The 15,833-nt window shown below is 40.6% G+C and overlaps 1 protein-coding gene across 1 annotated transcript; it reads left to right on the forward strand.

Annotated features, from left to right (window-relative positions):
- Positions 1-863: 863 nt before the first annotated feature.
- exo1 (exonuclease 1) lies at positions 864-14,683 on the forward strand. Its single transcript, XM_034682611.1, has 14 exons — positions 864-987; positions 1,492-1,688; positions 1,775-1,894; positions 4,448-4,571; positions 4,686-4,823; positions 5,341-5,553; positions 7,139-7,326; positions 7,695-7,797; positions 7,885-8,098; positions 8,877-9,063; positions 11,919-12,420; positions 12,577-12,666; positions 12,975-13,171; positions 14,421-14,683. The coding sequence occupies exons 2-14, from the start codon at positions 1,528-1,530 to the stop codon at positions 14,530-14,532; spliced, it is 2,349 nt and encodes a 782-aa protein (XP_034538502.1). The 5' UTR covers positions 864-987; positions 1,492-1,527; the 3' UTR covers positions 14,533-14,683.
- The last annotated feature ends 1,150 nt before the right edge of the window (positions 14,684-15,833 follow it).

Consider the following 15,833-nt stretch of genomic DNA (forward strand, 5'->3'; position numbering starts at 1 on the left):
CACAGAAATGAAATGAAATCATTGTTAAGTAACAATATGTAGAAGAGGGGTGCTTTTTTTATGAACTCGTGAACTGCATATCCCCACAAAAAGATAACAAGAGCATGAAGAGAAATATAAAATATAAAAAGGGTTATAGCGCTCTTTGTCTTTGTTTACTAAATATTAGAAATAAGACGTTCTCTGAAAATATTGAGAATAGGTCTGGTTGTCATTATGTTATCATTATAAACTCTTCCTCTTCCTCCTCCTCCTCCTTCTCTGGGTTTTACAGCTTCATAAAGGATTATAGCAGGACTGTTGTATGAGGGCCGAGTCATTAAGGTTTACCAAAAACTCTCACTGCAGAGTATTTAACAACTGCACTATGGTTTGCTTTGAAAGGGTTTCTGAAACCATGAATTTAAATTAAAGTAGACATTTATTCTGGATGAGCTCTCTTTATTGAGCAGAAGAAGTTTGTTACTCTTGGGCTTTGTATGATACAGCTGCACATAATCTAGCTTGTTGCTCAGGCCTTTGATTTTATTGTTAGATGTGTATGTAAGACCTGCAAAATCGGCCATCATAGAGTGCTCGCCACACTTAGCCGGCGTGTCGCGTTTTACAAAGATGCGAGGGCGGGAGAGAAGCTGTGTGTGTGGCACAGAGGCATTGTTTTTTTTTTACTGCCTGTCTCTGAAACCTGACCAGCGGTTGATCACAAATATCGTAAGATATCACGGGCTTGCATGTGTTGCTAAGACCTAGTCTTTGAAAGAGTCGGTTTACAAACAGTTCTACAGCCGAAAAGCAGACATCTATACGGGATACGCCGGTTACTTTTTGAAGCGCACCCTGCATTCTTCCCCTGGCCCCGCCCATCTGTCCATCCGGCCAATAGCAGCAGCTCGTACTGAATCCCATCTTTTACCGCTAAAACTGAACTGGATCCTGCTGCTGCACCGGTAAGCTGTCTGTATGTGCGGGCTCAAGCTTCTGTGAAGAGTAAGTTTCATCTCAGAATATATTCATTTTACTTCTCTGTGCTGTTTTAAAGATTGTGTGTGTTTAATTCACTCCAGTGAACCCGGAAGCGGCCGTTAATAAACGTTATGTCAGTGAAAACCGTCCCCCTCGGTCACTTGTTTACTCTTTGATTTGATCTTTTCAGCTCTTTTTACAACAGACAACAATAGTATGAACGTTAAATAATTCACTGTCATCAAATGAAACGACGATATCATCAATTTTAACAACTGATAATGTGTCATTATGCTAGTATTTTTATATGTGGAGTTTTCTTCTTCGTGATTGTGAGGATGAACACCTGAAATCAGTTTGCTTGATGTGTGATCAACTGCATTAAAATGTGAAGAAGATCCATAGAGTATGTATTTCAGGAGTAATTGTGGTGCAGTTTATTTTTAAAGTGATAAGAAAGAGACTGGGGTGTGGTGTGTGATATATTTTCAGGTGTTTTTAACAAGTATCTGCCTGGTTCTTGTTCAGTTACAGTGTCAGCGTGGATCCGATCAGCTGCTGAAGATGGGGATCTCTGGACTTCTGCAGTTCATCAAAGATGCAGCAGAGCCCATCAGTGTCAAGAAATACAGAGGGCAGACCGTGGCTGTGGACACGTACTGCTGGCTGCACAAAGGAGCGTTTTCTTGTGCAGAGAAGCTGGCTAAAGGAGAACCCACCGATCAGTATGACTGCTTATATCTCAGTGTTGTTGATAAAATGAAATGAGTTCAGGTCTGTGTAATGAGATGCTCTTTTTGTTCGATCCCAGGTATGTGTGGTACTGCATGAAGTTTGTGGACATGCTGTTGAACTTCAGTGTCAAACCAATTCTGGTGTTTGATGGACGAAACCTGCCCTCCAAAAAGGAAGTGGAAAGATCCCGCAGAGAGTGAGTATTTACCCTGATGGTGTTTAAACCTCACCAATCCCTGTCAAAGAGCCATCTTCTGTGAAATAGTTTTCCTTAAACAGAATTTCTTCTGAGCTGTCTTACTTTAAGATGTTTAATGCAAAACCTTCAGCACATCGCACCATGTGACTCCTGATACATGACCCATAGTGTCAATAATATCATGCAGTGGAGTAGTCAGGCAGTTTGAGGGGCAGGGGTGAAAAAAAAAAAAAGGGGGCACCTTCTTTTAAACTCTTAGGCTGGTTCCTAAACCTCCTACTATACTAGCAGTATGTACTGATTTGGCCAAAATTCAGTATGCAGTATGTGAACAAGAGCAAAATCTGCAGTATGCCAAAACTCCCCGGATGTCGTACTGATTCAGGAAAATGTCTCAGTATGCAGCGGACCAGTCTCCCTCGCTTACTGTTTCCCACAATGCACAGCGCTTACATTCCGATTGTTCCTTTCTCTGTATATGACGGGGAACTCAGTTTTTATTTGCTGTGAAAATTATTAGATTTCATATAAACCACTTCTTAACTTTTTAAATCATAAGTGATGCTAAAGAAACAGGTTATCTATCAGTTTGGCCGTTGTTTACTTCTGCTTTCAGAAACCAGAAATCCAGCGACGCCATGTCCAGCATCCTGCAGAACAGATCCAACTGAACAGTCATACTACATACAACCTTCAGATGCAGTACCGCAGTGTAGAAGTGCATGCAGAGGGCATTTTTTCAAGCGTTTCCCTATGAAAGGGCACCAAAGAAGGTCATTTGGAATGTTTTATCTAATAAGATAAGATACTCCTTCATTTAACCCACAAAGGGGAAATTAATGGAGGTTACAGCAGCAAACTAAAAGGTGTACAGCACAAGAATTTAACAATAATATATATACCAACAAATGAGTCATTAACAGACATGACAGGCTCCAAATACAAAGATAACTAAACAGATATGAAAAAAAAGTCGAAAAAAGAACAACGAAGAGAGAGCTGCTGCAACAAGCAGCCACTCGAGTGGCGATAAGCAACGGAAGAGGTTACTCTAGCGCCATTTCTTTTGGATATGAGGGCACCAGGGAAGGCAGAGAAATGAGATGGTGCAGGGCTGAGTCTTTCTGCTGCTCGAGCACAATTCACTCTGAACAATGCACTTGCTCTTAAAATACACTTAACACTGCAGAACAAATGACTTCGGTGTCAACATTGATTTGGCGTCCACACTCACTTAGTAAACGTGTTCATAAAAGTGTAGTTAGTGTTTTATGATATTTCACGTCAGTCAAAGAGCAAGGAGGAGAATAACGGCCAAATTCCACCAGATCCGTTCCCGGTCCATCTCCGATCTGTCACAGCACCGGATCTGATAGGTTTCTATTATACTCAATGTGTTAACTTCCACTGGATCTGCTTCGTTGCGTTTCAGCTGCGTCTCTGATCCTGCGGGTCTGAGTCCTCCGGATCAGATACGCAAGACTTCTACTTTTGCCGGATGCCGGAGCACGACGCATCAATCTCAACAGAGCAGATGGAGCGGGACAGGAAGTCAGGCACCAAAACAAAATGAAAACATCCAGTTGATTTTCAGAATAAAACACTCTGTGTTATCACCAGATCGTATTTCACTTAACTACAAAAACAAACCGTCAAGATGAGCGGATCCAGGCCTGGAGTCAACAGGTCAGAGGTTTTCAGAGGACCAGAAAGACAACATGGATGAGGAGAGGAGGAGGAGAATCCTTGATTCAATAATCACCGCGAGAAAACCTTGGTCACATGACTCCAGCTGTTCGGTGTAATGCCCCATGCTGCGTTCTGAAACACGGATCTGATGGAAGTCCCGTGTGAGGCCGTGGATAACTTCAGATGGGATGAGCCAAGCTACTCGATCACTGAGTGCAGATGCTGCTGGTGGACTGCTCTGGTTCTTTGATTTTAGGGAAAAAGCTGTTCTCCCTCTAGTTCACATGCTTCCTGTCTCTGTTTCAAACTAAAGGTCTTTACAACACATCAGGGATAGTATCTTTCATCAATTGATTACAAACTGGCCCTTCAGGACACGACAAATACTGAAGCCGACTTGGAGGAAAGATGTCAGCTCAGGACTTCTCCATCATTCCAACAGAAACAATCTCTGCACAGAACAATGTGACCATAACAGAAATAGAGCCATGTCACATGATCTCCCACAGAGAGTCTGAGCAGCTCTGACACAATAATCCAGTGTTCTTCATACCTGTAACAAACACGCTCAGACAAAGCGTGGTCTATCTGAAGAGCTGCATTCCTACACACATTGTTTACGTGTGTGTCTGCAGAGAGCAGTGCACCGACCTGCAGAGCGGTGAAACGTAACTCACAACAAACAAATTCTTTAACATTGAGGATCACAAGTCGTCCAAAAGAAAGGAGCTGATCCCGTGTCTGTCCTGTGTTTTTTAGTGAAGTAGCTTGTTACAGTTCTCTCTATCTCTTTTCAGACTCAGACTTTTTCCTCATAGCTGATTGAAAGGGATTAATAGTTTTTGTTAATGTGCCCTTCAGACGCAGAGAAACCAACCTCCAAAAAGGCCGACAGCTGCTACGGGAGGGAAAACTGTCCGAGGCCAGAGACTGTTTTACCCGCTGTGTTAACATCACTCCAGCCATGGCTCATAACTTAATAAAGGTGAAGACCTCCTTCCTCCTGGCAAAGATTCATGGGTTGTTCTCTTTTTCTCTGTGGCTTTATTTCTTTATTTCTGCATGTGAAGTGTTGGATATGCTCGTGTTTCTGAGACAGGTTGCGAGGGCGAGAGGTGTGGACTGTGTGGTGGCTCCATACGAGGCCGATGCTCAGTTAGCTTACCTCACTAAATCTGGTTTGGCCCAGGCCGTCATCACAGAGGACTCGGACCTGCTGGCTTTTGGCTGCAAGAAGGTATCAAGTCAAGATCTGCATGTCCATCTACAAACAGAAGAGTCACAATCACAGTGTAAACAAGTGTTGATATCATTCTTTTTTTTTTTCTTATATTTTTGGGGCTTTTTTTTTGCCTTTATTTGATAGGATAGTGAAGAGAGACAGGAAATGTGGGGAGCAGAGAGGGGGGGAAGACATGCAGGAAGTGGTGGTCCAGCCGGGAATCGAACCGGCAACCCCTGCGACGAGGACTATAGCCTCTATATGTGGGGCGCTTAGACCGCTAGGCCACCAGCACCCCTGTGTTGATATCATTCTTAACAGATTTCTATTTCTTAGACACAGAAGGGTTCATTTGTTCTGTTAGCCACAACAGAAAATGTCTCACCTGTGAGAAAAACAACAAACAGAAGCAGTCAGTGCTAATGAAACACCTTCAAAGGCTTCAGTTTTTGCAGCAAACAATGTGTTAAACTTTATCCTTTAAAAATAAGAAGTATAACTCAATAATCAATCATGTGTTACAATCATGAAGGTGATCCTCAAAATGGACAAGGAGGGCAACGGCCTGGAGATCGACCAAAGCCACCTCGGCCGCTGTCGCTCTCTGGGGAACGTCTTCACGGAGGAGAAGTTTCGCTACATGTGCATCCTCTCTGGCTGCGACTATCTGGCCTCCCTGCATGGCATCGGACTGGGCAAGGCCTGCAAGCTGCTTCGGCTAACCACAGACCCTGATATCCTCAAGGTGAGATCAGGTGGTGAGACACTGAGGTCTACGTGTGCAATCAGCGAGCTGACTACCAGTTGATCTTAATTTTCTACTTAAAAGAATGATAGATCAACCTGGAAACTTCAGACATCTCATGTTTGGTGTCCAGGCTCTGAGCTCATCAGTCCTCTCAGATTAACTCTACAAACGGAGAGTCTAAGAAATGATGAGATAATACTTTTAGCCCCCCCTCAGAGCCTGTAGGTGGATGCTGCAGTGGTGGGGCCAAAACAATGCATGCAGAAGTGCTGAAGGAGCAGAGGGACAGAGTACAGAAATGTTGCAGCTTAAACTGACTGAGAGGGTAAACTGTCCTGTGATGGAGGAGTGTCATGAATCATGAGTGTGTAAACAAAGCAGCTTGAGTTACCTGCCTGAACTAGCTTGCAGGCTTTGCTTACTGGTTCTCAGCATTACTATCAAAAGAGGTTTCTTTCTGCAAAGCTGATGAGCCCTCTGAAATTGCACCCAAAATCAATCAATCAATCAATCAATCAATCAATCAATCAATCAATCAATCAATCAATCAATCAATCAATCAATCAATCTTTATTTGATAGCACCAAATCACAACAAACGTTATCTCAAGATGCTTTTACAAACATAGCAGGTCTAGACCACTCTATGTTGAATTATTAACAGAGACACAACTTCAAGACAGGATAAGACTCAGTCTGATCCCCCTTAATCCACAATGAGCAGATTTATTATTATTATTATTTTATGTGGTATAAATTATTACTATTTTATTAGGTATTGTTATTATTATTGTTTTATTTATTATTATTATTATTATTATTATTATTATTATTACTTTCTTTGGTATTGTTATTATCATTTTTATTATTATTATTTTATGTGGTATTATTATTTATTACTATTTTATTAGGTATTGTTATTATTATTGTTTTATTTATTATTATTATTATTATTATTATTGTTATTTTTCTTTAGTATTGTTATTATTATTATTTATTTATTTTGAATTTATTATTCATATTATTATTATTATTATTTTATTTATTAATATTAGTTGTATTACTTATAATACCTTTTTTTTTTATTTATATAGCGCTACAAGTATCTTACAAATAAGATACAAAGCACCTTATGGTTAACTACCAGTTTTATAGGACCAACAAGCTCCAGCACCAGAGGCCACGCCCCAGCCTCTGAAAACACAGAGAAACCACACCAACAGGCAAAACAAAATATATCTCCAAATCAACACAACAAAAGTATTAAAACAAGCATCAAAACAATAAACCATAAAATGTATAAAAACAAGTTTAAAATAGTGACAGAAAGAAGACCGTGTGTTGGCTTCCCTGATCTCCACCGGCAGGTCATTCCACAACTCAGGGACCCGAACAGAATAAGAGCTTCTCGTCACAATCACAGGGGCTTTTCAGGATAAGATGTTGAAGTTTTAACAGACACACTGAATCAGAAGTTTTTGGTCTGATCCAGATTCACAGAATGTAAATGATCGTGTTGGTAAAATGCTGTCACAGTGATCCCTCCACAGATCGTTTATTGTGAGTGTTTGTTGCTCCATCAGGTGATCAGAAAGATGGGCCAGTACCTGAAGATGAAGCTTGTCGTCCCCGAGGAGTACGTGGAGGGATTCATCAAAGCTAACAACACCTTCCTCTACCAGCTGGTGTTTGATCCCGTCAGGAGGAAAGTGGTACCGCTGAACCCGTACCCGGAGCACATCGACCCCGCCACCATCAGCTACGCTGGAATGTATCCTGAAACACACCTGACTGAGTGTCTCCTTTAAGAACATGACAAAGTGTCACTGGAAGATTAGAGATAAAGACATGGAGGACTAGTTTATTTATGGTGCTCACTGTAGCAACAAGGTGATTCAAAGTGATTCAAATGAGATATGAAAAGAATCAAAAGAGCAAAACAAAAGTTTGACAAATATAAGAGGCTGTTTTAAAAACACAACATTTAAGAACGAAGAGGGGATCAAATAAAAACAGCTGAAAGAGACGCTCAAAAAGAAGACCGCTGTAAAACATGAGTACAAGTTACAGTGCAGGGATGTTCAGTTTAAATTCATCATGACTTCCTCACTATTTCCTCCTTGATGTTATTGAATCCAGTAACCTGGGAGACGACAAAGGCTTACAGATGGCCATTGGAAACGTTGACATCAACACACTGGAGAAGATTGATGACTTCAGTCCAGACAGACCTCTGCAGCAGGTATCAGATGATGAGTCTGACCCGATGAGTCCTGATGATTAAATGTAAACATCACTCTATTTTAAAAACGTACACCTCTCGTTTCAGACGTCTAAACCCCGCAGTCGCAGCTGGAGCAGCTCACCAACTTCCAGTGGGCCCAGTATCTGGAGCAGAGACTTCAAGCCAGGAGCTGCTGCCTCACCGCTGAGTGCTCCCTCCCCAGACAGGCCTCCCTCCACCAGGGGGAAGGAGAGAGTCATAGGCCTGGATGGTCTGAGGCTGCCCTGCAGGGAGCTGCAGGTGAAGAGACCACGAGACGGTGAGCTGTTTGATGTCTTACATTTCTTACAAAGTCTTTACCCTCCCAGTGAACAGATCCTCTTCTAGTCTGACCTGATCTGTGATTCAAACTGATCAAACTGCAACTTTTCACTGACAAGGTTCCCAAATATCCACAGTCAGAGATCTCCTGGTGTGTCAGTCATTGTCCCAGATGTTGATCTTTTTGAGCTGTGGTCAAGTGTTATTTGAAAGCTGTTTCATCTGTAGTTTGCAGGAGAGAAAAGTCCTGAAGTGTAAAAAGGATTTCAAAAACCAGAGTTGCTTAAACTCCTTTTTGTGTTTGAAGTGAGTAACATGAGAAGTGTTTCTAAAACGTTGTTGCCATATTGTTTAGAACAAAGCTTTGGTCCTTTATTTGAGTCTGTATTTTCCTTTAGATTTCCTCCTGCAGCGTATCCTGAGAAAGTGATCGTCTTTTTGAGTGACTGTGAATAACATATCCAAAATTCTTCACGACTTAACTTGCAGATTGTTTTCCTCATTTGGGAAACACAAAGATGAATTATTAACTCAGTGTTTGAGTAAAAAGAACTGATGTTAGATTTTAATGATGAAGGTTTTTTAATGCTTGAAGGATTTATCAACCGTGTCCTCTTAAGGAGATGACAGATTTATCCTCAGGTAGTTTTACCGGCCCTTTAAGGCCACTGACTCACAGCAAGATACTACGCAGGATATCACGTACAGTAGACACACACATCAGATTGAGCAGCCAGTCATGACCCCTGAGTGCACTTGTTGGTTTTCTCCCGTAGACTCTGGTGTGTCAGACCAGGATGTGCTGCAGCAGTACTCAGCCTTCAGTCCCAAGAGATCCAGGTCAGACCAGCAGCCAGACAAACCCACATCAACCAATCAGCCCCGCCCACGTAACCGCTTCGCCACCCTGCTGCAGCGAAGGAACCAGGAAGCTGAGGAGGACAGCGAGGGCACACGCAGCAGGTGACGTCACTGACATCAATCCCTCAAGCTTATCACCTCATTAACAGTCTTAGTTTTGTCGGATCTAGATACAAGTGTTTACCACGAGTACTGCAGAGCAAACAACACGATATTCACATTTGTTTGTTTCAAATGTCATTCAAGGGTTTAATTGAACAAGATTTGATTTGAGTTGATGATTAAAATGAGCTCTGGATGGAATAAGAAATGTAGAGAAGAGAAGGTAAACAATTTGTCATGATGAAACCCTCTTTGACTTGAGGAGGAAAATACACAGAGACTGAATCAGAAATGGCTGCCAGAGTTTGTAACTACAGCTTGTTAAATAAACAGTAATTCATTGTTATTTGATTACTTTAAAGACGGGAAAATATTCTGTAAGTCCTTCTCATTGTTCCTTCTCTTTAAGAAAAAAGTGTGAAAGGCCGATCCACTTCTAGCTGTATTAGATTAAAATCATCTTAGTAACTCTCAAATAGTGACTCAGTGGCTCTTTAAAATCTGCTCAGTCTCCTCTCAGAGCCTTTGATAAGAACACAAACATCAATCTTGTGAGAGTAAGATTTTCATTTGGATGTAAAGGGATTATGAAAGCAAGGCTAACCGAGCTGAAGTTAGAGCAGGCAGAAAAAAGTGTTGATGAAAAATGAGAACAGTTAAAGGTGCAGTGTGTAGAAATGATAATATTGAGTGGTGAGATTCTAGATAGAAACAAAGCTCCTGTGATCCATGATAAGCATGATCCTACAATAGTCAAGTTTCTACCATCAAAAACTCCCACCATCAATTATTCTGTGCACAACAACAACAACCTCTCTTCTCTTCTTTGTCTCCACCATAGTATCTCCAGCGGTCTTTCACTAAATATTAAACGTGTATGTTGCTAGTTTGTCTGTTCTTTGCTACTGTAGAAATATGGTGGTACAAGATAGCTGCCTCCGTGAAAGAGGACCCGCTCCTTTATATAGATGTAAAAAGCCCAGTTAAAGTTAACAAAAAAAACCATTTTTATATCCTGGTGATTAAACATACTAATGAATATTATATTATTCTATTTCTACCACATCTGTTCTGCTAAAATGCTGCTGACATCGGGACGGGGTTATATCTATCTATCCATCTATCCATCTATCTATCTATCCATCTATCCATCTATCCATCTATCTATCTATCCATCTATCCATCTATCTATCTATCCATCTATCTATCTATCCATCTATCTATCTATCCATCTATCTATCTATCCATCTATCCATCTATCCATCTATCCATCTATCCATCTATCCATCTATCCATCTATCCATCTATCCATCTATCCATCTATCCATCTATCCATCTATCCATCTATCCATCTATCCATCTATCCATCTATCCATCTATCCATCTATCCATCTATCCATCTATCCATCTATCTATCAATCAATCAGACTTTATTTATAGAGCGCTTTTTATACAATGGTGGTGTAACACAAAGTGCTGTACATAAAAATAATAATGGTAGTAATAAAATAGAATAAATTAAAAATACAAAAAGAAGACTCACCGCACAATCCATATGCAAGGTTAAAATTGTGATATATAAAAAGTAGTAATAATGATAAATAAAACATTTAAAAATATGTATTTTTTAAATTGCTGAGGAAACACTGTCATGATATATTAATGGGGAAACACTGGTGACAAAGTAAAATGTTACAACTCAAGACAGGAAATTAAACTCCCCAAAATACAATAAATTAATAATAATTAATAAACACTTAAATATTAAACCAGTACAAGAAACTAAGTTGATACACTAAAAGTGAATACAGTAAAGTAAAACAGAAGCAAATATTAAATTGCTGAGAGGTAGTCTGTAAAAATCTTCAGAAAATATCTAATTAATTACTAAAAGAATAATGAAATAATCCACAATAGATTAAAAAATAAATACAAATTAAAAAAAAAACCCAGAATAAATCATTTATATATATGTTTTTATAATAATTTAAAATAAGATAGTATCTGTCTTTTGACAAACATTTGAAGTAGATTTTGCTTTTAAAAATGTTTTATATATATATATAATTTAAAAAGTATAAAGACTTGAAATGGGTAGAAACTGTGAGCCTGGCTCCGTCCAGAGTGTAAAGAAGTGTGTGAACTGATTGATAAACAGAGCTAAACCCAAAGTCAGTAGAACACTCTCTACCCTCTTTATCACCATGAAGTTTGTTATTTTGCTGACAGTGAAAATGTCAAAGTTCAACTTGATATCAAAGACGTTCACGTTTAGTAGAATAAACCATAAAGTGCTGTCACCTTCGCTGGTCGGCACCACAATTACTAGTTTCTGTATTTATTGATATTTGTATTACTATAGCCCTGTACTGCCGGCCATATGTAGCACCACTGTAGCTCTGGTTAACGGCTTCTGCCTTAGTGCCATGATGCTCTACTTCTCAAAAGTAAATCACAGTTATCAATAATAACAGTAACAATAATAATAATAATAATAATAATAATAATAATAATAATAGAAATTCTCTCATGATATCTTAATGAGGAAACACTGGAGGTAAAATAAGATGTTAAAACTTAACACAGGAAATTAAACTCACCAAAATAAAATAAATGTAGATAATAAAACACTAAAATAATACACCATTAAAAGAAAATAAGATGCCATACTTAAAATTAGTAAATAAATAATAAATCAAATCAACAGGAACAGAGAGTTCCTCACAAAGCCTTAAAGAGAGCTGCCGTGAGCTGAATGATCTATGAGCAGAGTATTTGAGTTTTTGCCGCGGTTAGACGTCTTCAGAGTGCGGTGAGATCGATGCTTCATATCATCCTCTTGTGCTTGTGTTTAGATTCTTCAGCAGTTCGAATGCAGCAGCTGCTCCAAACTCTCAGGAGACCGCTCAACAGGATCCACCTCAGGATGAAGAGTCCAAAGCTGTGAGTCCCTCTCAGGACAAACCTTCCAGCAACAAGGCCACTGACAGCGATGGTCCTGAGGCTCCATCTGTGGACACCCCCAGCCCACCTCAGACACCATGCACCATGTCTCCGTCTCCAGCAAGTCAGGGCCTCAGGCTGTTCCACTGGTCAAGCAGCTCCCCCTCCACTGAACAATCAAGACCGTCCCAGTCCACCTCAGGCCTGAGTGCCCTGCAGCAGTTTCAGTATAAGAAGGAGAGCTTTGCTTTATCACCAAAGACTCCCAGATCACCTGAAGACACACCAACACCCACTGAGGAAAACCCCCAGGACAAGAACGACCCCCCAGACTCCCCTCCCTCCCAGGACAGCGCCTACTTCTCCCAGTCCCAGCCTCTGCTCACATCCTCCCACCAGGAAGACGCTGCATGTGTAGGTTCATTACTCATAAATGTCTGTTCCTCACTTAAGTCCGCTGTCACACCAACATCACCTTCAGAGTTTCCCGTCTCATGAGCAGGTGTGAACTCTGCTCTTTGTGCAGATGAGGCGTTGTGCTCTGATGCTTGTCTTTATGTGCTTCTCCAGGATCTGAATTCAAGTAAAGATTCAGAGACCGAGCAGAGTCCCACACACTCACCAGGAACAGATAAGAAACCCGGCATGATTGGGTCAAAGGTGAGGAGTCCTCTCTGCAGGTTGATTTAATAGATCTTAGTTTTAGTTTCTTATTTTATAGAAATCAAGACTTTACAGATTGAGGCGGTGGAGGGAGGGGGATCCACTCCGTCCTATAGAGTCTTAAACTCCTCAGAAATATCTCTAAAGGTGTTTCTTGACAGCATGGGACGTTAAAAGCTCATGCTTTTCTCTTTACTGTGAAAGCAAGTAAACACCTTTTGGAATATTTTTCTATTTTTAAAAGCCGCTGCGTGCATTTCCTTCATTTTCAACTCTCTTTACATTCGTGGCCTTTCTTTCTCCAGGTTTCAGGTCTGTCAAAGACAAAGTCCAGCAGTCAGGGTCAAGCACTTAAAGGGGGATCGTTGGGTCCGGCCAGGGCCAGCGGTCTGAGGAAGAAGTCTGTCGGGTCTGCGAAGAAGACCTCCTCCATCAATAACGAAAACAACCCCGGTGTCCAGGCCACGATCAGCAGCCTGTGGAAGAACTTCAGCTTCAAAAAGTATGAGAGAAGTACTCCGTTATGAGAGAATACGACATTTAAAATCAGTCTGATCCCTCTCTATGGATTATGAAATGTAGTTGCTGTGTAAAGTGTATGGAGTGACATGAGAGGAAGTATCTCAGGACTACATCTGTGGCAGCGGTAACAGACAGTCTCTGAGTGGTTATTGACCTTTAATTGAAACACATTTTGGTTGCCAGGTTTTAAAAAACCCCCCTTAAACCCTCTCTGTCTGTTATAGCTCTCAGGTCCAGGGGTTGAACTGCGCTGTAGCGACTACAAAGAGCCAACAGTGGCTGAGAGGCTGAGGTTCGGCCTAGTAAAGTGTTGGACACACTAAAAGCAAAAATCACTAATGTACAAAAAAGTAAATTTAACCTTTTAATAACGAAAAAGGATAATCAACTGATGATAAAGTTCACAAACAGATGATTAAAGGGATCAAAAGAAAAAAGTAAAAATAGAGAAAATAAGCAGTCAACAAAAAGAATGGAGACCCAGCTCACCGCCCTCCAAACAGGTGGCCTAATTGAACTGAATATCCCCGTGCCTAACACATGACCTGTAAATAACCTACTTAACTGACCCCACAATAAACCTTACTGTAAACAAACAACAAAAATAACACTATCAAAAATACACAAACTATATCCTACCCTAAACCTCAAAATAAGAAACAATAAACACTCGAATCCTTCATGGCTCCTACATGCGCACTTTACCTATTTGACCTCTGACTTTCGGGTCCAAGTTAAACTAACGTGGACCAATAAGTCTATCATCAATAACTATATGGAAGATTGTTTTTTGGACCCTTTTTATGCTTTTATTGAGAGGAGAGGACAGAAAGTGGAGTCAGAACAGCTTCTCATCAACTTTGATTACAGGTGATGTTTAGACTTTTACACATGAGAGAGGAAGAAATCTCAGTTGACTTATTGACTTTGAACTCATTAAAGATGAGTCTGTTAAGGGCATCATCTGTGTGCTGATCAGTGACTTCAGCGTTTCGTCTTTGGAAAATGAATCATCAACAAATTCGATGTCATCTCACCTTATTCGACCTATTTATAAGGTAGAAGAATTTAAACCTCACTGAAGCAGAAACCAGATGGTTCACATTGTTAGAAACTTCGTCAAAGTAGGGAGGGGGAGAAGAGTTAGGCCTCAGACTGGCTCTGGTGCCTGGCGCTGACACATTCTCTAATGAAACGGCTGTAAAAACCGTGCTCCTTGTGTTTTACAGAGAAAGCCAAAAGATGACTCCCTCGTCGAAAGACAAGCACACGACTCCCGTCAAAGACGGCCTGCTGGCCAGCTCGCCTCAGACAGACGTGAACTTAATCACCAGCTTCTGACTGATGATATGAATGTTTCACACAGCTGTGAGCCTGCTCTCTCTGTGTGGGACTGAAGCTTTTAAACATACCATGTATGTCTATGATTTCCCCTCAATGTCAGTTTTTCTTTATATGTAGTTTTAAATAAAGACGCCGTCTTCTGATCGGAGTGACTTCTGTTTGTGACTTTTTTAATCTAAACATGAGTTACTTGAAATGAGGTTGCATCACATCTTCTTCTTGCTCTTGTGTGTCGCTTCAGCCCAGCAGTCAAAGAATGTGTCACCCAGTAAAAATGCACAATACATACTTCAGTGTTTACTGAAAATACCTTACCTGTCTGCATGCCGGATTGCAAGGAATGTGGCGATAAGACTGCTGGCTTCCTCCAGAGCAATGCTGAGTATTTACACCTGTCGGCCTGATCGGGAGCTCCTCCTTGTTAAAGTGTGAAGAAACAAATTAGCAGGACCTGAGGAGTGCGTCCTTGTGTGTGTCCTAGAATCTCCTAAGGTCTGTTTTTAAAGTTTGTTCTTAAGTGAACATGATTCACCTCAAAGAAGAGCAGATATTATACTCTTCACTCTAATGGAGAGCTGATGTGAGGGAGGAGCCTTGCCTTTGATCCTCTAACACTTTAGATAAAGATGTGTACACTTGCAATCTCCCTACACACTTTACATCTCTGTGAGTTAAGGGTCCGTTTAGTCCTTTCAGATTGTGATGTATAAATTTACAGACCCTGAGCTGTCAAAGAGAAAAAGAGTTGAAAAAGAAAAAAGGATCTTTCTTTTTTTTAAACTGTCTTTGATTCTGCAGCTTCCTCCAGCCCTCTGTTAGTTGCCCTAACCTCCAGACTCTTATCTGGGGATCTTGAGCAAAGGAAATCTACAGCACGTTCTAACTACACTGGGGAATAACCTTGTATAACACCTCGCTCGGTTAACTTTTCCAAAGAAGTGTCTTCGTGTTGTTAACATCCCTCTGAACTCGGCTAAGATTAAATAAATACAAAGGCATGTTGCACTTCTTACTCTTGTTTTTTCTGCTTTAAGAAAATCAACTGAATGTATTTGAAAATACTGGAATCACTTTATGAAGACCTCTGCATTTGATTTTACTTGGTCAATGAATGAACAAAGACCCTACATTTAACTCTAAAACAGGTCTCACAGTCCTGCTGGAGTTGAAGCTCCTGTGAGGACTTTTTAAATGGTTTTGTAACAGACTGAAGTTAATAACGATGACTTTATATGAACTGCATACGCAAAAGAGACTATCAGTGAGAAGACAGAGTAGTTACTTTTGATCCCTGTAAA

The sequence above is a fragment of the Notolabrus celidotus genome, chromosome 4 (genome assembly GCF_009762535.1).
Source record: "Notolabrus celidotus isolate fNotCel1 chromosome 4, fNotCel1.pri, whole genome shotgun sequence".
Classification (NCBI taxonomy): Eukaryota; Metazoa; Chordata; class Actinopteri; order Labriformes; family Labridae; genus Notolabrus; species Notolabrus celidotus.

What these genes read in the sequence shown, in the direction of transcription:
- exo1 (XM_034682611.1), top strand. Translation starts at nt 1,528, where the DNA reads ATGGGGATCTCTGGACTTCTGCAGTTCATCAAAGATGCAGCAGAGCCC. An exon ending in CAGACCCTGATATCCTCAAG is followed by an intron (nt 5,554 to 7,138) that starts GTGAGATCAGGT and finishes TTGCTCCATCAG; the next exon opens with GTGATCAGAAAGATGGGCCA. An exon ending in ACCATCAGCTACGCTGGAAT is followed by an intron (nt 7,327 to 7,694) that starts GTATCCTGAAAC and finishes TATTGAATCCAG; the next exon opens with TAACCTGGGAGACGACAAAG.